The following is a 26,114-nucleotide window of genomic DNA, read 5'->3' as shown; positions in this document are numbered from 1 at the left end:
GGATGTTAGAAACATGAGAGCCATGAGACAGTGACTTTCCATTCAGTGCACCCTGATGCTTTGTGTTTGATTTTTCCCTATTCTCTGTTTCTAGCTCAGCCACTCTCCCATCGATGATCAAGTGTATTGAGGAGAACAATGGAGTCGACAAGAGGATCAGCAGGTTTATCCTTCCTATTGGGGCGACCGTAAACATGGATGGAGCTGCTATTTTTCAGTGCATGGCAGCTGTGTTTATTGCTCAGCTGAACAGTGTCGACCTCAACCCTGGGCAAATCTTCACAATTCTGTAAGTTGCTTGCTATTGCAACCACATCCTTCTGGCCCCCAGACACATTCAAGCCTGTGGTCTCTCTGTTAATAGCTAGCAGTTTGCATTCCACATCTCTGACCTAAAGCTTGCAAACTGCTATGAAACATAATTATAGGGTGATTAAAGGATGAAGTCTTTCAAGCTTTATAAGATTTGCCAGAATCTTGATTTTAATAAAAGGTAGAACCTGGGATGGGTAAGTGAATTCTGAAACAGACTTTGAGCTGTTTAAAGCTGTTTCTCACATGAAATTCCTCTCCTTCCTTAAGCATCTCACTCCCCCACCCTCCACTCACCGTTAAGCTGGGTAATTGAGGCATGCTGCTCTACCCAGAAGGCTACCCCTGATTCCCCCTCTGGATGTCTTAGAAAATCCTCCTGCCAGCTCCTCAGTTCCTTATGTATCGATTTCATACTAAAGACTCTGCTGCTTCTTACTCTGCCCTTCCTACCATCACATCGCTGCCTTCCCAGGTCAGACCCATTATCGTTCCCCTCCTGACTGCTTTGCTCCATTATCCCCTCCACCACCTCAGTCCTGCCTCCTTCTCTAGGACTCTCTCCCCTCCATGCCTGGAATAGCCTCCCATGTTCCATATCCCATGAAGTGTCATTCTTTTCATTTCCCTCCTCAAAATCCCTTAAGTGAGGATCCTACAAGGAGTTCTAGCCCCTCACTGTGCTGAGAAGCCATAACTGTATCCACCAGATGCCTCCTAGGGCCAGTTCCTGGCATTTTTTTATCCTCCCTGGCCAGGTTTTATTTCCTTCCTTATTGCACTTCCCAGTATATTGTTTGTCTATTTAAGGCAGGGCTGGGGCATTATTTTCTTTGCGGATGGCCAAATTAGCCTTTCAGGTTCTCTTAGTGAATCAGGTGTTAACACAGGCCTGAGGATGATGCAGTGATAGCCCAAGGAAAACTCAGTTGTCGACATCTGCACACGAAAAGGTGTGTGGTTCATGTCTATAGCACATGCACTGCAGGTTTCCAGCTCCTGATTTAGGGTCTGTGTTTGAATGCAAGTGAGACACAGAGAAGGGAGAGTACCCTGCATGGCAAGGTTTACCTTTATACGTTTGGGACCAGAAGATGTAATGTACTCAGCATATTTGAACAGATACATGACTTGGAAATGGATATATTAGTAAGGCAGCAGGATATAGTTGTGTTGGCTGTTTGTTTTTTTTTTTCTGAAAAGGCAATCATGGTATTAAACACAGAGCCATTGCCTTGGTAGCTGCTGCGGACGCCTGCTGAGCAACTGTGCTCTGTACCCTTTACTTTGCATCAGCAGGCAGGAAAGGGTTTGCCTGGGAAGCAAATGATCTGCGTGTCCCATGCTGTAGAGTTTGTTTACAATTCCCATAGCGGGGAAATGTGTGACGTAAGTGTAGAAGAGGAGTGCTGTGGAGCTCCTGCTAACCAGGTACGCAAATTGATTTGCAGTGTGACAGCTACTGCATCCAGCGTGGGTGCAGCTGGCGTCCCAGCCGGAGGAGTCCTCACCATCGCTATCATCTTGGAGGCCATTGGACTTCCAACCAACGATATCTCCTTGATATTAGCAGTGGACTGGATTGTGTAAGTACTTTAGGCCACACGTATCTGCTGTTGCACGACATGTAGCATGTTCAGCTGGAAACATGGGGCAGGGTAGTCAAAGTAGCACAGTATAAAATAAAACCGTATAAGATATGGCTGCCTACAGGACAGGTAACTCTTGTTGGATAATGGAAAAGGTGGTCCCTTCTCAAAGCAGTTAGTACGCTAAAATCCCTCTTCAGCCTTTTTACTCAGCCTTTATTGAACTGTATTTCTTCCTGGTTTCAATTCCCTTTAGAAGGATTGTTAACAGTTTGTTCAAGAAGGTGTTGATATTGCTGGAAATTAGTTGGACACTAGGAGGGAAGGGGGAAAAAGGAAATTGAGTCTGAATAGTGGTGGAAAGCTTTCTTGGTCACGTGTGTGAAACAGTCTCCATCAGAAGCTGTTGTCAGCTATTGTTTGAACTATTTTCATAGTTCAAGACTGGTCGAAGCACCAACACAAGTGTCAGAGAGAGGTGCCATCCATTGGCAGGGCAGGGACACAGGGGGTTTGTGGCACTCATCACAGCTGTGGGCAGTGTCACGGCTGGAACATGCTGGTGGGAGTCACAAGTTTAGTACACAGTATTACCACCTTTCCTTTCCATCTTGTGGGAAAGAGCTAAAAGGTCAGACCTTTGCTCAGCTCCTTCTCTTTCCAAGAGCCATTCCCCTCCTTGAAACATGAGAAATTATCTCCTTGCCCAGCTCTGTTTGGAAGAGCTTATCTCACCACTTAGCATAGTTAAGGCCTAAATTTAGCTTCTGTACTACCTAAATTAGATTAAGGCAAGCCTAGAAAATTTGTTTTGCTCTAAGTATTGGGGATCCAGCCACAAGTGCATGGTAAGTGTAAATGCCACATGCGGATGATTTCTTAGAGCTTAGATGAGCCCCATGGAAAAGAGTGTTTCTGCTTTTCCTCGAACAAGCATCTGAGCACTCATGAATTACAGCATGCGTAGAGTTTAAATGCTAGTGAAGTAAGCATGATCTGATAATTTAAAAGCATAATCTGCTTTCAAGCCATCTGGCTGAAGTTGGGTAGTGGGCTGAAATCACTGGTCAGTATGGGTCAAGCGATCTGAATCCCATTGGGGTTTTTTTCCAGTTGACGGGTTTCTGGGCAGTTCCTGGTTTAGACTGTACGTAACCCCTCTGCATTGCTTTTTGGAAACACCAGCCTCTCTGTATAGATGGTGTACTTCCACAGCAGATGTGGAAATTAGGATGCCCAAAGACAGTCTTATTCCAGAGGCTGGAGAAGGCGGCAACTGTATTACCTCCTTCGCTTCCCACACCACATGTGTCTGTGGAGCATAAGCATATTCCTACGGCTTCATTAGGGCCATTGAACTCTTTCTTGCTGTCACCTCTTGGAGATCAGCCACCTCCAAAGGACAGGAGAGACAGGCAAAGCAGTGGCTAGCCCTTTGTATGCCGTCTTCCTAAGGGATTACAGTAGTAGCTGTGCATTCCACAAGCTGTACTTGCAAGTGCTTGGAGGCAAGAGTGAAAAGCTTGCCCTTCCTTTCGCTCCAGGCTGCCCTCAGCCTGTGTCATGCTGGCTGCCTTCATTTCAAAATATGTAGCATCCCTCTGTGGTCAACACTGTTGTTCTAGTCAAGGAACTCAGCCTTGTGGTAAGAAAAGAGGGAAGGAGGGAGAGAAGAGTGCCGTGTCTTGTTTTAATGCCAGCTGTTTAATTACGAGAGGGGACCACAGTGACAAGTTGAGCACATGTTGAAGTTAGGCTGCCGAATGACTAAAAGAAGTCTCAAAAGGCACATGAAGAAATTTTTGTTCTTTATGACCCGTAAACCTGCTCCATTAGACCCTGGGACGTAGTAGTTTTGTGTTGTAGGACCAAAGATTAGGACAGGTGCTACTAGCGAGAAATCCAGAGAACACAGTCATTCTGCCTGCTTTTGGAAGGACCCCTTAAGTAGGTGTTTGGGTTAAGGTATGAGTTTCTGTAGTTAAAAAAGAGAGCTGGGTGCTCTGAGTCACATTCTGGATAAGCCCGAGTTAAGTTCCTGCTCTGAAGTCGCATTTGAAAAATCCTGGCCTGGGGAAGGGGAAGAGGATGGAGGTGGGCTGGGAAAAGAAGGATGCCTGAGGAAGAGTAGTACCATTGCTGCAACCCACTGAGAGACCAGAACCAGTTGATAGTAACGGTCAGACCGACCTTAAACCAGCTCCAGTGTGCGTTTTTAGTTCTGAAATGGTGATACTTCTGTGGAAAATACCTACGGTAACATCATCTCCCTTGTCTAGCTCCACTGATGTTAATGGATCAGCAGGGGTGAATCAGCTCCCCTTCTTGTGTTGTAACTCTCTTAAGCTAAAAGCCTGCTGCTTTGTTTTTTGTTTCTGATCTTAACCAGGGACCGAACCACCACAGTTGTGAATGTGGAAGGGGATGCCCTAGGAGCGGGCATCCTTAATTACCTGAATGAAAAAGAAAAGAAAAGCAAAGAGCAGGAGCTAAAGGAAGTCAACGTAGAAGCAATTGCTAACAGCAAGTCTGAAGGGGAAACATCGCCTTTGGTAACCCACAAAACCCAAGTCTCCAACGCAACCAGTACAGCAGACCCTGAATCCAAGGAATCAGTATTGTGAACCAGAGGCCATTTGTCAACACGTGTCCTGGAGGTGGACCAGGGACTTGTTAACGCACCTAGACGTTTGCAGTGCTAACAAGGGCTGGATGGCTCTTGAAAGTTTTCCATTCCAGTCTGTTTTGAAATACGCTGGCCTGGGGAAGGGGAGGGAGGTGGGATGGGCAGAGAAGGGGTGTTGAGCAAGGAACACTCGCTTTATAATAGTATTTTGATAATTCATATGTATACGTGTATATGTGTTGCATGTGCACACACATATACATGTATGTGAAAACAATGCCATTGAGACTTCTGGTTTAACAAGACTTCTGTTAGTAAAGGCTCATATGGGTTGGAGATGGGGAAGTAGACAAACCCAGTATGTGCTTATTGTAGGGAAAAATTAGTAAGCTTATTGTGCTGCTGTTCAAATGGAGATGTAGTCTAGAAACTCCAGAGTGGGTGAAAATGTTGCTTAAATTTAGTTTCTGTCCTGGAAACACTTACCAACCATTACAGATACGATATGAAGCAACATTTTTCTCCCACTCCCCTTCCTCTCCTGTTCTCCGATCTCTTAAAAATGTCAAATATATCCTGAAAACTAGCTCTTTCTTTTTTTTTTTTTAATTTTTTGTTTCATATCTGAATTAATAGCTTGTAGGGGTCCAACCCTTGTTCCATTCCCCCGCTGCATTGCAGCTCATAGCAGCTTTCCTGCCTTTTGGTGAGTAACTCCCAAACTTTGGGACCAAACATAGGTCCCAACATAGACCAGATCAAGGACTGGTTTTCTCCTTTCCTCTAACCAAGCTATTAAGGACAAAATCCAGAGAAAACACAAATTTTGTTAAAAGTAATCCGTCTGGGGCTGAAAAAAATGTAGAGTCTGTTCCAGCATAAATATGTCTGAAAGAGGCTTGCCTGTGACAACATCAAGAAATCAAGAAGTCAGTTCCCTTCATGAAAACACGCATGCTCCTTTGCTAGCACACCATGTCCTGCTCATGTTTATTTAATGGGTCGGTCCAAACAAGTTAAGTCATATCCCTTTTCCAGCAAAATTGAACAAGGGAGGAAAAAATCTGAACACCCATCATGTGGGAACTGACAACAGGCAAGTCTGAGTGTTGGCTTGAAAGGGGAAGAGAAGAGGTGAGTTTATAACCCCGTGTAGTTCAGTGATCTCTGTGTGTTGGGACAGCTGCATACCTGTTTCTGCTAGGAGTTTGGTCCTGCTATAAATGTCCTTCCGACAGCAGCTTACATTTAGTAATTCTGAGTGGTGCTGGGACAGGGTAATGCTTAGTGGCAGATGGTAACCTTTGCTTGAGGCTGAGCCAAATGTGTCTGGATTCTGACTCCACCTTTTTTCCTTTACAATATACTTCCTGAATTTGCACCTCAAACCTGAACAAAGTCCGGCAAACTCATTGCAAAGATCCTGTTGATTTATCTTGGCTTTTTGGACAGCAAATAATTACAAAATTATGGCTGTGCATATGCCAAGATTTGCCTGGACTTGTGATGCTTTCCCTTGGCTACTTTAGCAAGACAGTTGCATATGGTCAGTCTCCACACTGTTAATTCAGCAATATATATTTACACTTAGCTTTGATATGAAGTGATGCTAAGTCTCCCTTTTTCTTTCTCCTCTCTTGCTTCAGAGGAAGCTATCTTGGAAAGATATCCGGTTGCTGATATGTATGTTCACAGCACTAGGAAGAGGCAGCTCCAATTTCATAGCAGCAGCAGCAGCAGCCTTCACTTGCAAAGCATCCTTCCTGGTAAAGGGACACAATGAATTTTGCAAAAAGACGCTCAGAATGAGATGTGGCTACCTCTGAGGGAAAAAACAGTGAGTGTGTCATTGCTGGCTGTTTAATCATGTGCAGCAGGGCTATGCAAACAATCGAAGTAGGAAAGGATTAGTCAGCCCACTGAGAAACTGCAGGTGGAGTTTCTTTTTAACCAGTTTATTTATAACTATGTCCACAAAATTTGGTCATTCCTTGGCTCATCTTCAAAATGGAAGGAGACAAACATAATTCTCTAGGGACATCCTTTGCCCAGTATTTATTATTTCCTTTTTAGCAGATCAAGACCCACTGAAACTTTGCATTTCCTCCCATTAGAATCATCCCAACTCCTTTCAACTCAGGAAATCAAAAGCGCACTTTGTAGCTGATGATGAAAGTCAACAAATAAGAGGTGTTTTGAAAAATGTTGGAGGTTTGAAAAAATAGTTCTCCACAAAGCCTTTTTTCTTTTTTCTTTTTTTTTTTTTGAAACAAGTCTAAATATTTCTTTGAAAAATCTGAATGCAGCAGAACCCCAAATACTTTGATTTTAAGTATTCAAGGAAGCTGAAAATCGTGACTGTTCCCTGTGGGCTGGGTTCTGTAGTTGCATTTTATCGCCCATCAGACTTTTAGCCCCTTTGATGCTCTCCTGCACCATGACACATGCAGCTGGGATCAGGGCATGAGAGCAGGCAGCACTCAAATGGCAATTCCCATGAAGCATCACAGCACTATTTCGGACTAGAACATTTCTCAATTTTTATTTTTTTTCACCTCAAAGCTGTTGTTGCCCACAGGTAAAAGTACTCGCCTGGGCAAGTCCAAAGGCTGGGCTTCCTCACAGGCAGCACCTTGCCATTGCTGTATTGATCTTCCCTGTGGTGCTGCAGGTTGAATGGGCCTCGTCCTTGTAGCAGCATGCCATAGGCTGTGGCACATTCTTTCTGACAGTAGATCCCAGGAAATGGTAATTTAAAGCCAATACCTCAGAGTCTTCTTAGTATTTTCCAATAGCAATGCAGAAGCTCAAAGTCTTTGCTGAAGAATGCCTCTCCCAGTCCCCACTAGCGGATTGCCATGTTTTGCATCAACGTGAATGTCTAGTCCCATGTAAAGCTTGTTAGAGCAGTCAGATTTAAGGAGGTCAAATCATTCTCATAGCAGGAATTTAACCAAGGAAATCTAACACTCCGTCTCCTGGAAACAGGTGCCATAGGGTTTATATGAACCATGAGTATTCGGGTCTTAACCTGACAGAAATCTGTAATCTTACAGAAGCACTACTTTAGACTTACAAAGGTGCCAGTTCTTTTGTTGTTCGTGCACAGCAAGAGGGATCCCAGAGTTTTCCATGGAAGCAGGAACGCTGGGTCACTACTGCTTGTCAGAACATCTTCTTAGTCTTTTCTGTATCATCTGTGTCAGAAATTACATTTCTTGTTTTTCTGTGATGTTCCCATTCCTCATGGTGGCCATGCCACATCTTCTAGGGCTCTCCACCTGGCTTCAGATTTTTTTTCTGAAGGTACAAATGTAAAAGATCCAATATTACACTCCCTTGGACTGTAAAAAATTTGGCACATTCCAACAACTGCCCTTGTAACAACGTGAATCCTGACCAAAAGCCTGATGAGATAGAAGACTTGCCATCTGCTTCAAGTGGTCAAGGTCTTCAGGTAAGGCCACTGGGAGAAAAATGAAAGGGCTGTTGAAGGATGTGCATTTTAGATGCTGTCCTTGACCTGCAGTGCAACGTGTTACACTGGGAGCTTCCTATTTCAGGTCCCCGTGCAGCCTCACTCCAAGAGGCTATGAGCTGAGAAGGTGCTCAGCAGCAGTGCAGGCGCAGCCGGTAGTACCTGCGCTGCTCTCACCCAGGCACTCCATGAATCTGGTGCCGGTGTAGTACTTAACTCCAATGTCTCTTGACAGGACGTATGTTTGTGTTCTCCCAACATGACTGTAAATTGGAAACCTTTAGTCGGTTGCTTTTTCTTTCAAGAGGAAATAAATTCCGTCTAGAAAACACTATTTTTCTTTTTGGTTTTAGTCTTTTTTTTGGAAGGTACAAATTCTCTCCTTAGGAAAGCAGGCTACAAACAGCTTATGTCCTGCCCTCTAGTACAGCGATTGCTTTTTGGGAGAAAGATATGGGAATATGAAAGAGAAGAGTCTGCAAAGCCTTTGGCATATGCAATCCCATTTTGTCTCTGATGCCATTTATTCTTCCACTTTTACGTTCTCTTTTTCAGTGAAGTTTCTTTGACTGTTTTGGACCATCTTTTATTTCTTCTTCTCCAGGGCTGGCTTTCCACTCTGCTTTATCCATCACTGCCTGATCTCATCCCATTTTCTGGAATGCCCTATGCTGGTTTTATGTATCGTGGCTCAGGTATAAATGGGACAGTGGACAAAGTTTCAAGGGCTCCAGCTGGTCCTTGGGAAAGTAGTTTGCATTCTGCCTTGCTCCTGTCCTTCACTCACCAAAGGTTTGTGAGACTTAGTGATTTAAAGAGTTGCTGTGAGAGTGCGGAGCAGTATCTGTCTCTCATCCTGAGAAAGGTGCTTGTTCTGTGCTGTGAGACATGGCTATGGATGCCTGTAGTGAGCGATGGAGGGTGCTAGCACTTGGCTGCTATTAGGCTGTTTTCAGTAAAGACCCATTATTCCCAGGAACTGAGCTTTAGCCGAGTCTCGGCTGGTGTGTTGGTAATTGCACTACAAGATTCAGTAATTGCAAAGGACTTTAAACACTTCTGGGAATGTCACTTGCAATCAGGATGGCTTTTGTGTTGAGAACAGACTAGGGCCAAGCCCAGGGCTTTCCCTGTAGGGATGTGACAAACAGGACTGTGTCCTTCGGACATAACAGAAACGTGGAGCCAGCCAAAGTACCAAATCAGTTGGTGAAACAACCTCTGCTTTGTCTTTTCTGGGCAGCCCTGTTACTGCCTGAAGAGGCAATGTCCTGAGCTGGAGGTGGTGAGAGTTTGGGGGGACAGTATGAGGGACAGGAAGGTTTCATATGTGCTTGCTCTGTTCCTATACTCTTCCCTGGGCATTTGCTGTGGCCAGTACCAGAGATGGACATGACCCAGTGTCACCATTCTTAGACTCATTCTCCTGTGGTTCCTCCATATTTTACAGCAGGAATAATGAAAACTGAGGTGTTTAGGCAGTTCCTCTTTCAGTCAAGACAAAGGCCCTGGTATCCTTGTGACTCACCACCCAGCCATACGTTGTAGGTAATGTCCTCGAGAGCTTGCAAAAGGTACAAAACCACCACCTTTTTCCGCAAAGATTTGCGGTGTTGGTCAACAATGGGGGCTGAATCTTCTTCACTCTGGTCCTCTGCTAGCACAGCACATTTCTGCAGCCACTGGAAAGCATCCTCCTGTTGGAAATCATCATTTTTTAATCCTGACCCTCCCCCAGGCAGCGAGCAGTGGGCCTCAGGTAGGAAGTCAAAGGACCAAAAGACAAACTCTCACCAAAGGAAAAATGTCACGTCTTCATTGATTTTAACTGGGCCACGGCAGTTCATAATCATTCACAGACCTGCCTGTAATGACTGATCCTGTGACTGATGAACAGCACAGAATTAGGCAGGTCACATAAATCCTCTGCCTGTGCTTCCTTTTCTGTAAACTAAGTTTACAGATATTACCTATCTCTCACAGGCAATGGTGTGGAGGATAGTGAGTTGCAGTGTTTGGAAAGCACTCTTAAGACACAGTGCACTAAATCTTAAATAATAATGAACTTTTCAAAAATCTGAAAGGAATCAAATAATTAAAGTATGCATCATGAAGTCAGAGCTGCATGGTGCTAGAGTGTGAATGACTGTGTGACAGAAAGGAGATCCAGTGTATGTGTTTGCTGGGCTAACTCAAGGGAAGCGGGGGAGCTCACGTCAGTGTGAGTCGCATTTCAAAAAGCAGATGTGATTTAGTCAAGGGGGCACAGTGCCCTGTTATATCTGCCTTCTTCCATCTCCACCTGGCATGCCATGAAACCCTAGGTTCAGGTAAATTAACAGACCTCACCATGGATTCAACATCTAAATTAGGAGTCTTGACAGCTTAGTTTCTGTCTAGTTGCAATGGAAGAAAGAGCTTTTCAACTAAAAGAACAAGTTGTCTTGTTGGCAGTAGGGGTGAAAAAGGGGGAGAAAAAGAAGGAAGAGCTGGAGGGTTGCAGGGGGAGCATCACGGAAGACAGGGTAAGCAAGCGGATAAAGAAGCTAAGACCTGAAGGAAGTATCTTTTCCTTGGCATTTTGATACAGATAGCATCAAAAAGACTGCAGGCGTTTGTCCGGCATGTAGCAGAGACGATGCAAATCCCTGCCCGCTGACTGGCCAGGATTTGCAGGGAGAGGCAGACGCCAAGTGCTGATGTTTCAGATGACCAAGCGCATGGTCGCTGAGCAACAGCAAAGCATGCAGCGTCCCAGTGTGGAGCTCTGATAAGCTGCTCCTGGCTGCCAGCCATGACCACAGAGAAATAACAGTACAGTTCTGGATCAGGGATTGACCCACATTCCTCCTTGCAGGATAGCTAGGACAAATGCTCCTCAGATAAATGCATGATAGCCATTATTCTCCAAGGACAAAGACGACCTTGTTATCTATGCGAGCATGTTGATGAAAGCCATGTTCACTTGGTGCTTCAGGAGGAGGGAAAAGGGTATGACAAATGATCTGAAACTTTTTCCAGACATTGGGCAACATGTTGAGACCGTTGCCACTGAATATTTTAAGTCTGACAAGAAGTGATTAAGAGCCTTATTTGGGTCCTGTCGCTCTCTGTCTTCACATCTGAGCACCGGCTTGGGAAGTTAATGTTAACACAGTATTCATTCTCCGCATGGGGTCTTTACAGACATTTGTGACCAGCAGGCACCATTTCACAGCTGCAGAAGTGAATGCACACAGAAAAAGGTGAATGAACACTTTCTTGAGTCACGCGAAGAGTCACCAAGCAGGCTAAGAGCAGATCTCGAATCCTGAAGCCAAGTTCATTGTTAGCTAACAACTGTCACCTCCCTAAAAAAATTAATGTCTGGGGGTTTATAAATATGTTTGAGTATTGATACCATAGTAGTAATAGCATGTTAGTGCAGGATGATCCCTTCTCTTTTTGGAGGGATGGAAGGGGAGAAGTGTAGACATAGGAGAGTTATCTTCCCTCTAGGATGGATTTTTTTAATAGAAAAGAAAAAAGAAATCTCTTTCATTCAAGAGTTCACAGTACAGTTACTTATCAAATTCTATCTCAGTGTCAGCAGATGTATCATCCTCAACAGCTACGAAATCTCATTTGGATTTAACCACTGATTTTGGTGCCAGCAGGAGGTGAGGACTGTGGACATTTCAGCAGGCCAGCTGCTCTTACTTGAAGTCCTGCTCAAGAAACATTTATACTTGTCTTTCCCAAGGCCACAGATGCTGTTTGCAAGGCAAGCAGGCCTACCAACAGGAACCAGCATGAGGAAATGAATTTTGAGCCAACCCTGTTGTAATGCAAAGTTAATGGTGTGGTTTTAAGCCACAGAGACCATGAAATTTGGTGTCAGATGTTCCTTAGGATAGCTTTCGCTTGCTCCTTCTGATAACAACACTGAGCAAGTAATACCCTTCTTTTGCAAGCATGCATTTAGTAACTGAAGCTAAACTGCATATGGCATGTCGGTGAAACTTAAGTTAATTGCAGTTACATGTTGCAGAAAGAAATTACCAGGGGAAATCTTCTCTGAAGGAAACTGTTTACACATGCCTGAATCCCCCTGGATTACATTCCCACAGAGAGAATTGTGCTTAACCATAAAAAATACTCCAAATATTAACTGGTTTGGATTGTAGCTTTTTTAAGAACCAGAAGGAACGCCACAAAATGGACAGGCCAGGGCCTTCGCTGGTGTACATTAATGTAATTTCCTGAGCTTTCAGTGGCCTGTGGACTTCTGATGGAGATGATACCTCCTTAGCAGCATAGGGGTTTGGTCTGGTCCTCTTAAGATGATCATGTTCAGTAAAGCAGCAGTAAAGGAACATTTTTTAAACTTGTTGGCTATAACTAGAGGTGTTTTACATGCTTACAGTATTCTTATGACATGGTGCCTCCCACAAGAAAAATGTGTTTTCTAGATGGTCAGTGTTGATACAGAAGCTTCCTAATTTTTTTATCGGTTTTCCTTCTCTGTATCCCTGTTGCAGAGTCTGCTGGGGTCCTTGGAGTCTGCCCAGACCCCATCAGGACCAGGCTCCAATAGTACGTAGATTAAACTTAAAGATATTCTAGTCCCATGTGAGGACATAGCCTGTCTCACGTACTGTTATGAGGAGATGAAGATGTAGCTTCAACTTTGGAGGAGGGGCTGGGCTGAAGAAAACCCTACTTCATTAAGGCAATACCTTAATGACATTTTACACTTAATAAGTCAAATAATTGCGACCAAGCTAGCCGAGCCCTGGCTGCCTCCCTGGACTGCCCCACAACAGATGTTCTGTTGACATTACTTCACTGAAGACCAGTGTGGAGGTAATGTGTTTGCCATCCCTGAATATTCCAATCTTTTAAGAATATAGTCTTATTTAGACTTTCTCTGTTACTATCCTGGCTACGCTTTTGTAAGGTCATCCACAAAGCACATGCTGTACGGGATGGAGACCATGCGTAGCACTACAAATAGCTGAGCGTACCTCTGCTAATGGGAGATGAGCCTCTTTTTCTGAATTGCTTCTTGGTTATAGCAAACTGAGACTGACTCACTCACGCTTTGTGAGGGTGAAGATTTTGATTAGATTTTGATTAATCCTCTAGATTCAGGGACAGCAGGACCACCCCTAAGACACGAGGAGTCTCCTTCTGCAGCAGAGGTATGCAATCTGCCTTATTATCCTTAAAGGTGCCTTGTCCTGGTTCCCTTCAGGACAAATTCCAAGCTGCTGTTTGGCTTTCGAGTATAACTATGCACCAAAGGTGAGAGACTCCATTATCCCTGGAGACAGGAGGGAGAATGTCATGTCCTGGTGTGGGACAGGGAAAGTGAGTTTCTTTTCTTTATCCTGTAAGCTCTCTGTCAGTAATCCTGCCTCTGATGTGTGTATGCGTGTGTATGCTTTTATTTCTACATGAACACAAATTGCTCTAATTAGGAGGGAGGATTCTTGTATTTTTATATGCTAAGCCGTTTGATTAATTACTTTAATAAAATGACAGACAGATGAACTCTGAAATTCACTGCCATCTGCTCCAGTACAATCCAGTATCACTGATACAAAGGTATCTGCCTTCAGATAAAACCTAGTGCTTAGAGTAACCACTCCATTGCTAAGTACTTGTGCCACGTGGGTGTGTTGATCCTTGTGAACATCTGCAACTGTTCCTCTTTTAAAGCTATGGGTTTGATCCATGTGACTCTGTGTCAGCCTTTTTATTATCTACCAAGAAAAGATGTATGTGCACATATGCAAAAAAAGACCATATTGCTGTGTCTGGGGGTGTGTGACCCTGGGGTAGATGTTACAGATGTTTATTGTGTAGTGTACCCTTCGAAGTAAAAACTCTCCCTGCCTGCCCGGGGAGAAAACAGTCCTGTGGCTCAGGTTGAGACGGTTTGTTGTATTAGGGGGGTGACACAATAGGATGCTCGCTCTCTTTCCCCCTTCTCTCATGGAAATGTATATTTGTTCTCTCTTTGTGTAGCTTCTCAATCTGAAATAAAAATCACCCCGAATAGAATTCACGTTTCCATCTTTCTTTGGAGAAGACTTAGCCTTTTAGCTGGATCAGCCTTGCATAGGCAGCTGGGTGTCTTGCTGGACCAGGCTCTCGGGCCCTGTCACCCAAGCAAACTCTCTGCGACTCCTTTGGAAATGCCCCTGAATGAGAATTGTGTAACTTGGTATTCGCGTCCACTTTCCCAGACTGTGCCCTTTGCCGGCGTGCCGGTGTCGCTGATTATCGGCATATCGCTCCATTTAACCCCTTCCCCTGGAGCCCAGGGCAAGCCTACGCAGGGTAGCATTTCTCCAAGCCCTCTGCACAGGTACTCAGCTCTAAAGGGGCTTTGGAAAAGCCCAGATTAGTAGGTATTTTTTATTGATGTGTGCCATAGTGGAGTAGAAGGGCTGACAGACAGACCTGCTGCCTATTCTGCCAAGCGAACGGACTTCATTCCCTGGAGGAGAATTGAGGAGTGTGAGAAATCATCTAGCAAATCCTTTGGAGTAGGCAACCGGACTGGTAAGTTCAGGGTAATTTTGCATTTGACACACGCAGACAGTCTGAGCAGTGTGCTGGTTCCAGAATTGAGGGCCTGGGTTTGCTGTCAAAGTGGTTTTGATACAGCTTTTCCATCAAAAGCTCATACATCTCCATAGGGTAGATTTTATCCTGAGACGCACAATGCAGAACATCACAAATCCTGAAAAAAATCTACTATGTAAGTGTAGTTTGGTTAGCTTCAAGCATTAAATTCTGGTCCCAGAACTAATAAACAAGGGTGCAAAATTTGCAAGCACCAGAAGAAAGAAGTATAATTTGAAGGACCTGCCCAGTATGACTTACAAATTGTGACTGGTATTGTGTCTTGGTATGCGAATTTTACGAAACCACCGATGTGGTGGTTTCTAGAAAGCCTATCTGACCCCATGGTTGTGTCTTTGTCTTCTCGCTTCCTAGCTGAAACCCCGAGGAGATACCTGGAGGAATGCTAGACCAGCGAGCTAACAGAGATGTCCTCTTGACCCTTAGCCATTCAGTTGTCTGCTTTGGATACAGAGATGGCTGCTGCCTAAAACAAGAAGGTTTTCTGAAATCTTGTGAGGTAAGTGGTGGTTGTCAGAGCTGTTGACACAGATGAAGCTTTATGAGACCCGTGGAAAAACATGGAATGATTGCTTGTCTTTAATGAGAACTGAGCCAAGCCTTAGACTGAGTCCCAGCTGACTCAAGCCAGACGTTATTAGAGCTTGCTAGGCATTATTATAGATAAAGTTTCTTATGATATTTCAACAAAGAGATAAAAGTCAGAAGAAGTTCTAATTAAAGTTCAATGACTTTATTCTGTTTTTCTACCACCACCTACCAATCTGGCCACATGCTTTCCAATTTCTTAAGAATTTCATCTTTTTTTAAAAGGAAGAGTTTTTGGGAAAATGCTCCTCACTTCTTCCTTCTAAAAAGCTCTAGGCAGGCAACACACATTTGTCTAGTTCACATGAAGAAAAGCATTTAAAAATAAATTTATAACAAAAGCCGCTGCTATTATTGTAACTTAATATTTGCAGAGGAAATCCAATTATGGCCAAGGAGCAGATTAGTCTTTTTTTTTTTTTTTTTAATCCCCAGTTTGCCTAATTAAGATAGCTATAATTATAGGGAAATGCTTTGTGAGTTAGTTAAACGGAAGACAACACCATTTTGTTCTGCTGTGAAATAAATGGTTTGAGTCAAACAGGTTGTGTGGTACAGCTGTGCTCACAGGTCATCTTTAAAATACGTAGATTGATGTTAGCTTGTTGAAAATCAGATCTCTGCTATCTCCCCATTATGAGCATTCAAGCGAACGTACAAGTACGTTGTACCTCTGGAGAGTCTCATGAGCTGTGACGTGCATGAAAATAGCTTGGCGAGCTTACAGCTAACTTGCTGTTCTTGCAAGTTCTTGCATCTTGGATGTTAGAGTCAAGCCATCATGCTACGGAAGATACCTGTGGTTTTAAACTGGGCAGGCAGGGTAGCAGCTGGAATTTATTTCCAGATTTTGAAAGTTATCCTCATGATCATAAGGGTTGGGTTTGTCCAAATATATGCCAGGAACCAGACAAATTACAAACTGGCTCTGAAACCTAGGACCAGACACGCAACGCAAAGCCGCTCCACAGGCTTGGGTAACAAGACTTCGCCGTCTCCGCAGGAGCATCAGCAATGCGATGTAAATTACTGTAATTACTGTGTCACCAAAACATGTACACAATCAGGCAGATCTGGATTCTCTTCATCCTGTTGTGCTAGAGTATAATTAGATGGCGATGCCTACAGCTACTAGTTTGAGGGAGGCCTACAAACATTCACAGCTCAAATCTCGCAAACTGAGTAGGTTCCAACCAACAGCAACCAAATCGTCAAGATTAAGCTTCCCTGGTACTACACCATTAATTGGCTCGAGTAATTTGACTCACTAAGCATCCTGAAGGCACCAGGCTTTGTCCTTTTAGCAGTACCATTCTTGCTGAGTTAGGAACCAGTGTGGCCAAACTCAGTTTGAGATCTTACAGAAGGGGAATATGGTATTTATTTACATTTTAAGCTCATTTTACCCGCCCACACTCGTTCTTTTATAGATTTCGTTCACTCACGCTCACAAGCAACGAGACATGGTTGTTCAAGTGATCTGGCCCTGACCACTTGCATGCAACATACACAACAAGGGATGACGGCTGTCAAATCTTCACTAAATCTCTCAGTTTCAGGACAGTTCTTTAATAATCTTTAAGAATCGAGAGTTGTTTTGTGATGATCCTTTGCTGCAGTCTCTCTTCCTGCTAGGCTGCCAGGAGAAGGAATGGGAGATGTGATATGCTGCCATCCTCCTGTTATCAGAGAGGAGGGTCTTTCACGAACAAGTTGTGTGCGCTATGTGCTATGGTCTTATCAGTGTGCAGACCTTCTGGGTTTGACAAAAACAACAGTCTCAAATTTTTTGCTGGGAATGATGTCATTTCTTACGAATACAAGCCGTTCTTAACCCCCCTGCTCTGCTATTTCTTCTGATGCTTACAGAAACAGATTTTCATTCATACCAATCCCAATACTTCTTTTACAAATCTCTGCGCTGACAACTGGTTCCTGCAGATCCCAGCTCCGGTTTTCAAGAGCCTCTCAGTTCTGCTCAGGACAACATACAAACGACAAAGGGCCAAGACATCCCAGCAATTAGAATGAAAAAGAAATCCCTCATGTTCCCCACTGAAAGCAGCAGTAAAATCCCACATCTGAAAAGTAAAAGTAATCCCAATTATTCATTGCCCATTATAATTCACGTTGATCAAAAGCTGCCACCACCTCTTGACCATCTGGCTCCTATTTATTTCACATCAATGTGTCACCTTCATCCAACAGGAGGAAAGGCGAAGCGTCTGGACCATGCCAACTCCATCCCATTCATCCCCCTCTGCACCACGGCACCCAGCCCTGATCTGCAGCTGTGTGGGTGTTTTAGGGGGCCTGGATAGAGGTAAGGAGATGCTTTGGGGGAATATGGAAACTTGAAACGCCTGCCTTTGTGGCTGGGTCTCCTGTTGCTGGCTGTCCGGCCAGGCTGTTCGTGGTGTGATGGGTACATCGTGTGGCCAGAAAGGAGAAGTGCAATTTCTGGTTGACCTTTTTCTTGGGCTAAATCCTGCCACTCTGTCCAGCTAAGCAACCAAGCGGTAAAGAACTGAAATTGCCCAGCTGCTAGCACTGGGGTTCGTTGCTCTGCACTTCAGTGTTGACACTAAAATAGATGTCACTCTAGTTTTTCCTCTGCTCTTCATTAATCCTGCCTTACATGTTTCATTTGTCAGCTGCCTTGGGTGTGCTTAAGTCATATTTTCAGGTGCTTCTCCAAAATCAGGCAGAAAAAGAAGCAGCTACTTTTTTTAGAAAATGTTTAATAATAGTGCAGTAGTAGCTATGATGATCTAGAAGAGTGAGGGAAAGTCTGTTGGCTTTCGATGAGTCTTCTCATGACATTATAAAGAAGCTAAAGCAACATGGCTGAGTTTGAACCTGCTTATTTAGACATTACTAGAGCGACTGTCCAGCTGAACGACTGGATTCCTCAGGGACCTACCGTAGAGGCAGGACCATAAGTAGCTGATTAGTGACACAAATGTTGGAAGAGAGAAAATCTGCAGGTCCCACCTGGAGGAGAAGGTCTGGCAACACGGAAAAGCGCAGGGCTGAAATTCATAGCACCATCGGAAAAATTGAGAGAGGGTCTGGGAAACAGGCTGCAAAGAATTAATCTGGATGAGAGTAATTAACTGCACTAATACTGGTGGGAAACAGTAGATTAAGGAGCAGGAGCAGGAAGTTATGGGCAGTCAGAAGCGTGAGTCAACACCCTGCGCTGTGAATGAGGCAGATACTACACCAGGGTACGTAAACAGGAACGCAGCCTGGACTACCATACCAGTTTTGCCTAATCATAGCCAAGCCCGTGCTGGAGTTTTAGAGCACGTTTAGGTGTTGAGCTTCCAAGAAACATGGCCCAAAGAGTGAGAATCAAGAGGAGAACAAGGGGAACGGTCCAAGATGTGGAAATCCTGACCTCTGGGGAAAAGAAAAGGGTTGTTAGCCTCAAGAAGAGAGGGACCTCTCCCTGCAAACACCTTTTGGAGAGGGGTTAGGCAGAGCGAGCGCAGAGCGAGCAGAGTCCTGAGCAGTCTGTACGAAGACAGCTCCTGCCCAGAACCACAGGTGAGAGAGTTGCCAGCCAGCCTGTCCTTAAGGAGGGAGGAATGCAGCGCTGCCGGGTCACAACACAGGTATTTTTATAAATCAGTGCCTGAGCAATTTTAACACAGGAGAGGAATAATGTCAATCATTTTGATGTAGCCAACAGAAGCAAGGAAGGCTTGTGGCAGCTCCTTCCCACCTCGATGATAACACTGGAAGATAGGCAGGTGTACTAACAGGTTACATGTAATATTAACTCTCTGGCTGTCTGAGGCACAGCATCAGAAATGGAATAATTTTCCAAACGCAGGCAAATCCTCCCCACAGATAATGCCATACTGCTGGCCAAAAGATGGCAAAGTGATTACAGCCAGTTTTCCTTTTCACTGCAGTACTCTATTAATATTGCTAGCAATGCTCTGGGAACAAACAGGTCAGGTCCAACCCCTGCATTTGCTGACATCTCATCCATCCCAAACATTTGCACTGTGAGACTGAAATTTGATGCCGAAGATAGTGCAGATGCTAGGCAAGAGCATATGGTGCACATCCAGGCTTCAGGTTTCTTCACAGGGTGTTAACTGCCTGGCTTGTAGTGTGAGACCGTTCAAGGTAGAAAGAAATTACAAACTGATGTGCCGAAAACTCTGGATAACAGCATATCTTTGGTTATGGGCATATTAAAACTCAGGATACATACAGCTGGTGCTCCTGACGGATCCGGTTCTGTACAAAAGCATGGATATTCCCACCAAGAAGGTAGAAGTTTTTGAAGAAAATGGAGTCTTCCTATCCCAGCTTCTCATATACTAGAAATGCACCACTTTCAAATCTGATCATCGTAAGCAAGCTCTACTTCATGTCATAGATATGGGGATTACTGCTGAATTACTGCATCCACAGATGCAGTGAAATCATTTGTCTTTGCTGGAGAACCTTGTTGGTGAAAAACACAAATCTGAAAGAATCCTGAGGTCTCAAATCATCAAGAAAATATCTACGTTGGTCTTTGCCAGCCTTGAGTGACTTTGGGTGGGACTTTGCCTGGGTTTGACCCTGTATTATAGATCAAATAAGCTAGTTTCTCTTCAGCAAAGTTCCTAACAAAGAGGGCCAGATGTCAGCGGAAGAAAATTGGTATCGTTTCCCTGAATTTTTTAAATAATCTCTCCTTTAGATCACCAGTTTATTCCCCCCTTGTTTATTGACACCCTCTCAGCGTGAGCCCAAGGAGAGGGGAAAGATTTTGCGGCGCTCTGGCTGTTCTTGTAGACATCCTGGCACTTGTTTGATCGGAGGTGGAACAGGACGTGAACCTTTCCTGCCGGCGCTGAGACCACAGCCGAGCGCTATTCAGCTCCGAGAACAATGTCTGGCAGCTTGCAAGTAATTTAAACCAGCTAAAAACAGCCGAGCCTGGGTATGAATCATGACCCATCCATGTTTGCTTCAGCCTTTCGACTCGCCTGAAATCAGCACAGCCTCTACTGGCAGACAACCGGCTCCCTGGAGAATAAGCAATAAACAACATTTTTAAAGGACTGTTCTTTCACAGGGGCTTTGGCTACGTGAATTCCAACAAAAAGCCGACTCTCAAAAGCAAGCGTCTGAAGCAGGGGGATGTGCAGCCCTCCAGAAGACCTGCTGTAACATTCATCAAAGAAACCCCAAATATAGAAATATTATGCAGGAACAGAGATGATGTGGGCTTTTTCTTGGCTGTGAGTTCTTCTGAGAGTGCCGTACCATGCTATACCGTGGCGTTACAGCTCCGCTTTTTGAGGCAACCCTGAAAAAGATACTCCCGCTCTGTTTCTCTAGAGAGAAAAAGCAAGACCCTCCAGGACGGTAAACGGGGCTGGTTCCATTGAGGTCACTAGAACAAACCTGGGACATAGCAGCTGGGAATCTGGACCATAATACATGGGGTGGCAGAGCCGGAGCACGCTGTGGGGCTGAGGAGTGCGGCCAGCGGACCGAAGCACTAGCCAGGGACTTGGGATACCTGGGTTGTTCCCCTCACCCTGCCGCCAGACTGCTGAGCGAACCCGAGATGTCTCTTTGGTCCTTCATGCATGCCTAAAGCTGGCAGCAATATGTCATTCATAAAGTGCTTTATCAGATAACTGACCTCTAGGAAATCTCAGAATTATCTAAGAAATAAGCTCCAGGAGCAGATGATGCAGACAAAACCCAGAATCAGCCTATGGACAGAAACAAGGGGAAAGGTTTGTATTTTCTACGGGACACGGGCGCATGTCAGGATATGGCCGCTCCATCCACCGCAGAAGGGTCTGGCTGGGCACAAACCCCAGAGCAGCCTGCTTCAAAGTATGGCATGAGGATCTACCCAGAAAGCTGCCCAAAGGGCAAGGCACGACCGGCACCCGACAGCCATCCCCTGGACGCGCTCGCAGCCTGGCAACGCCGAACCAGGCCCCGCTCTGCTACATCGCAGGAAGGTCTTGCACCGGGACCCGCTCCTGCGGCTGAAGGGGCTTTGCGTTGCGCTTGTCGGATGCTAAAATCCATTTGCCGTTCCACGGACACCCATCGCTCATGCGATACCATTTGTAGATGGTTTTCCACCCCCCAGAAACAGGGCGGTGACGCCCGGCGAGGAGCGGAGGCTGCCAGTGCACGGCTTAGCCCCGGGAAGGCCAAGGCACAGGACAAAAGGGAGCACCCTAAAGTTGCAACGAGCTCCTCAAGGGCACTGGAGGTGACGCTGCTCCAGCAACGGCAGCTCCCGCCGGTCCCGGGGGGGCTCAAGTCCCCGGTGGCAGGCGGCTAATTTGCTCTCCCCCCTTCTCCCCTCTCCCCCCCCCCTCCGCACCGGCTCGGCCAAGGGCCGGGAGCTGAGCGGCCGCTCCCCGCCCCGCACCGCCGGCAGTCACGGCCGCGCCGCGGGGGCCCAGCGCCACGCTCCGCTCCCATTGGCTGCCGGGACCGCAAGGGCGCCTTTGTTGACGTAGAGACCGCCGCTCCCATTGGCTGGGACGCGGGGCGGGGGTGGGGCGAGCGGGGGCGGTGGCGGTCGCCGCTCGGTAGGTGCGGGCCGGGCCGGGCCGGGGCGCGGCGGCGGGACCCGGGGGGGGGACGGGACACGGACGGACGGACGGACACCGAGGAGCAGCTCCGGGTGCTGCCGTGGCCGCCCGGGGGTCGGAGGGGGGGCATGGGGAAGCGGGCGGCTTTCCCTTTGGAAGCCCGTCCCCGTTAGCCGTGGCGCGTTGCATCCGTGTCTCCGGCAGTTCAGGGCATTCCCAGGGTGCGGTGCCTCCTCGGCTTTATTGCCTTTATTTCTTACTTTTTTTTTGGTTAATCTGCCATTTTGTCAGCTGCGGCAAGGCTTTTCGGGCAGAAAGCATGCAAGAAAAGGAGGCAAAAAACCCCCCCAAAACTCAGATCCCTCAGGCCTGAAAGGCAAGAGCGGTGTGGTTTTTTTCCCCCACAACAACAACAACAAAAAAAACCCTCCCCAGCAAAACCAGAGCTGGTGGGAAATGGAAACTCTATCAGCGTCCGCTGCTCTTGTTGAGGAGTCCGCCAGCCAAGTGATACCCAGGGGCGGTGGGACGTCACTCGCTGGGACAGAGCTCTCGTTGTCTGCTGGGTTCTGTGCAGCTCTTGGGCAGGCAGCTTGCTTTCGACGGCGGGAAAAAGTTCAGGGGATCGCTTTTCTCGAGAGGTCTCCGTGGACCTTCCCCTTTTGAAATGAATGAAACAGCCACTGTCTTCGCCCGTTAGCGAAAAAAAAAAAGCGGTCGCGGGTACCGTTTCTGTGCCGCCCCATCGCTGGCAAGACAATGGAGGGCTGGGGTGTAGCCAGGATTTCTGGCCGTTTTCCTGTGGTTTTAAGGCCAGTGGAAAGTCTCTGCCGTGCCTAAAGCTGTGGTGGTACGTCCCTCTTTAGAGCCTGTCAGTCCTGCCCGAGGATTTGGGCTTGCTGCTTCCCATCCTGAGGGTTAATCTTGATGCATCGCCGCCACTGGCAACCTGACCTCTGAATTTTTGTGTTTTTGTTGGAAAATGGTGAGAAGCCTTGTTTTCTAGATGCTCTTGTAGTTGGGAGTTGCACTGAGTGGCGTTAGCATTTTCGCTCTGTTTTTAAATATGACTTTTTGCCTGATCGTTCTGTGTACGGGATGTGTGCGACTCCCCCATCTAGTTTGTGTCCGAGTGTGGTTGGATGTCCAGCTCCCCCTGAAATTAATTGAAGTTAGCTGCCTGAATTAGAGACTTTTGGAAATGCAGTGAAATCTCTGGTGTAACCCTTTGAATATCCTTACAAATTCTGAAATAAGCAGATTTACTCTCGCTCGTGTGCATTGGCAGGTTTCCTGGTTTCTTTTTAGCTTCCAGTTAGCTTCTGGAGATTTAATGAACGTGTGAACCAGCACTTGCTCTTTTTTTAAAGGCTGATGGCATCATAGAAATGTATATCGCTGCATGCTGCGTCCATAAGATCAACAAATAGGCTGGAAAGTTCAGAATAGTTCAACCTTTGCGCTCCTGCATACAGTTACAAAAATAACAGATGGGTTGTGACCTAGAATTTTTTTGTTAATGTTGCTTAACACATGCTTTTCAAATTTAAGGTCAAGCTTATGTATGTTTTTTATAGTTGTTTTTACTGGACTGACACGACTCGAGCCACTAAATCTGACGGAGCTAACAATGTTCAACATCACTTTGAATTTAACGTGGCATCTTCTTAAAAATAAAGAGGTACCGAGGTCGATCATTAATTACTGCACATTCAGTTTAAAACTTTAAAGTCTGCTTTGATGCCTTATTAAGCTTTTCTTTTATGTATTTTTTTAAAATCACTATACAACAACAGAACTGATTGTCGAGGCATTTATGTCCTAAGCTACAGGTGTCCAGCGCCCTCGTCTCTGTTAAGGTTTATATTTACTGGATCATTTTTGTCTGTACAGCGCTGCCAGTATGTGCAAGGAGGGATTGGAGCCGGTGGGATGCCCGTTCATGTCGTGATAATTAGTGATGTTCTTTGCTGAATCACTTGCGCCTTGTCACAGAGGAAGGCACCCAAAATGGTGAATTTGAAGCAGGCTGTTAGGCTCTGAAACGGATCCTGGAATTTAATATGCGGTACCTTACGATTTGTCACCCCGGCAGCTTTTTGCTCATTAGCTTTTGGTTCTTTTGGTTGGAAGAGGAGGAATCCAACCAGCGAGCATCATTTCTCCTTGCGGCCAAGGCCCTGGCTTTCAAAGCCGGTAAACAAATATATCTCAGGGGATTTTCTGGGCATTTAAATCACCTATAAGTTGGATTTGGCATTCGATTCGCTAATATTTGCTCGCCTGACTGTCTAAACAAAACTAATGCAGAGGGGCCGAATGGGAGTCGGTGAAGGCTGGCAGGTAACAGGGGGCTGCCTCCTGGGGCTCGGGAGACCTCTGGCCTTAAAAATCTGTATGATGGAGAAGTGAAGAAGTCACACACACGCTATGTGGGAAACACGCATGGGTTCGTGAGTAGTTTGGGATACTCTTTCTGTTAGCATCAGAAATCTACCTTCTATTAAACAAGATATATATGCTTACATATATTTTAGTGATATATTGTATAATATGTAGGGAATTTAGCAGGGGTAGGTTTATCAATTACGTTTATTGCAGTTAAAATGCCTTTTTGTTTGGATATACAACCTTTTTGGGGGGGAAAAGAGAGCAATACCGTCGATTTTAGGATAACATGATGTGCGTAGGGTTGTATTTGGTAGCGACTTAAGCGATCAAGTGGGTGAGTTCAGGTGTCGGCAGAGGGACGCGGCTTGCGTGGAGGGCTGGGAGAGCCCCGGCTTTACTCGCCCTCTCCGCAGCTGCTGCCGTGCTCAATATAGCTGCCCGGCAGTTGCACGGGCTGCCGGCTCTCGGGGAGGGGGAAGGCAGCTGCGGTGCCTGCTGCGGGTTGTGCCGGGGATTCGGTCTCCCCTGGAGACCCGGCGCGTCGCCCTGCCGCTCTTTGTTCGCGTGCATGGGCTCTGCCCGTGGGAAAACCCCCATCGCCGGAGGGGTTGATCATAAAACGAGATCGCGACAAAGGAGCTGACGGAGGCTGTGAGTATCAACTTGCTTCCCACTTCCAAGTATTGTTTGGGAATACTTTCTTTCCTCCTTTTCTTTTTATTTCTTTTTAAGTTGAGTTTGCTGTTGATGCTCCCTTGACTGGCCTCTCCATCGCTAGCCTGGCACTAGCTGAGTGAGTACCAGCAAGACCACTCTGCCGGTGTTTTCCTAATGCCGACACCCTGGTTCGGGCTGGAGTTGCTGGAAGAGGCTTCGGTATTGCCGGGGCTCTGAGGACACCCGCCTGTCACTGAGCGGCGCAGAGCCTACACGTGGGGATTTTGGCAGCGCCAGTTTCGATGCTCTGCGGGGAGCCCACAAGGTGTCATCTGTGTTGAGAGTATTTTTGAGTCCTGCTAGCTTGATGAACGCAAGCAGAGGCACTCGGCTCTGGCTGGTGTTTGCAAAACAAGATCTCCCGTGTGCTATATTGGGTCTCCTTGCTTTGGCTCATCGGTTGTCCTGCTGCAGCTTCTCACTCGAGTCCAGCGCAGGCAGCGAGAGGGGGGTGGTGGAGCACCTCCGTGTGTGGAGCACCCGGGACTCAGGCTTCGAGAATAATATCTCATGTTAGAAGGATTTGCAGCAAGATGCAATGGGCTTGGCTGTACAGCACACTTGAAAATGTGTCATCGGTTGAGCAAGCATTTCCATTAATTAATTTCACAAAGAGTTAATTTCATGAACTGAGGTAGAAGCTGCAGAGCTAAGCACCAAGTTTGGGGTTTACAGCCTCCTACCTCCCCCTCTAATTTTTTGTATATACTTCTCACTTCTGGGTGGCTTCCATGTCAAGGTTTTGAGTTTGTCCCTTAAAAACCCCTCAACTTTCCACCCCAACAGCCTTCAGGGCTCAGCCACGCTGATAGGTGCTTTACATCCTAGTTAGTGATGTCTCATTTGGGCCCAGTAACTTCATGGTGCACAAACTGTTTGTGAGATTGCCCATTAATTCAGGAGACAGTTGCACCGTGCCGGCAAGGTATAAAGCACAGGTTTGTTCTCAGTGCGGCCAGAGCTTTCATTACATTTTCCCTGTGTGTCATGTCCTCAAAACCAGAAAACGCTGCTGAGATGTGAAGGTTTGCTCTTTCCTCTGTCCCACTTGATGCACCGAGATGCTACTGTGTGATTTTTGGGGTCTGACTCAGAACATGCTTAAGCTCTTCGTTATTAGACATACCCGGTTTCTTTACTTGGAGTGGAGACGAGGGGGGATGGCGAGTTGCCGCTACCGTGTGTTGTGTATTTCA

The 26,114-nt window shown here is 46.0% G+C and overlaps 1 protein-coding gene across 1 annotated transcript in view; it reads left to right on the top strand.

Moving 5' to 3' along the window:
• The window catches only part of SLC1A4 (solute carrier family 1 member 4), a 28,324-nt gene extending 23,655 nt beyond the window's left edge, over nucleotides 1–4,669 (top strand). Inside the window, exons 6-8 of the mRNA XM_050893912.1 lie at nucleotides 95–289; nucleotides 1,764–1,898; nucleotides 4,291–4,669. Coding sequence (XP_050749869.1) covers nucleotides 95–289; nucleotides 1,764–1,898; nucleotides 4,291–4,525 — 565 coding nt within the window. The 3' untranslated portion in view covers nucleotides 4,526–4,669. The remainder of the gene's footprint in view (nucleotides 1–94; nucleotides 290–1,763; nucleotides 1,899–4,290) is intronic.
• The last annotated feature ends 21,445 nt before the right edge of the window (nucleotides 4,670–26,114 follow it).

This window comes from Gymnogyps californianus, chromosome 3, assembly GCF_018139145.2.
Source record: "Gymnogyps californianus isolate 813 chromosome 3, ASM1813914v2, whole genome shotgun sequence".
Lineage (NCBI taxonomy): Eukaryota > Metazoa > Chordata > Aves > Accipitriformes > Cathartidae > Gymnogyps > Gymnogyps californianus.
This window is presented reverse-complemented; position numbering and strand designations above follow the sequence as displayed.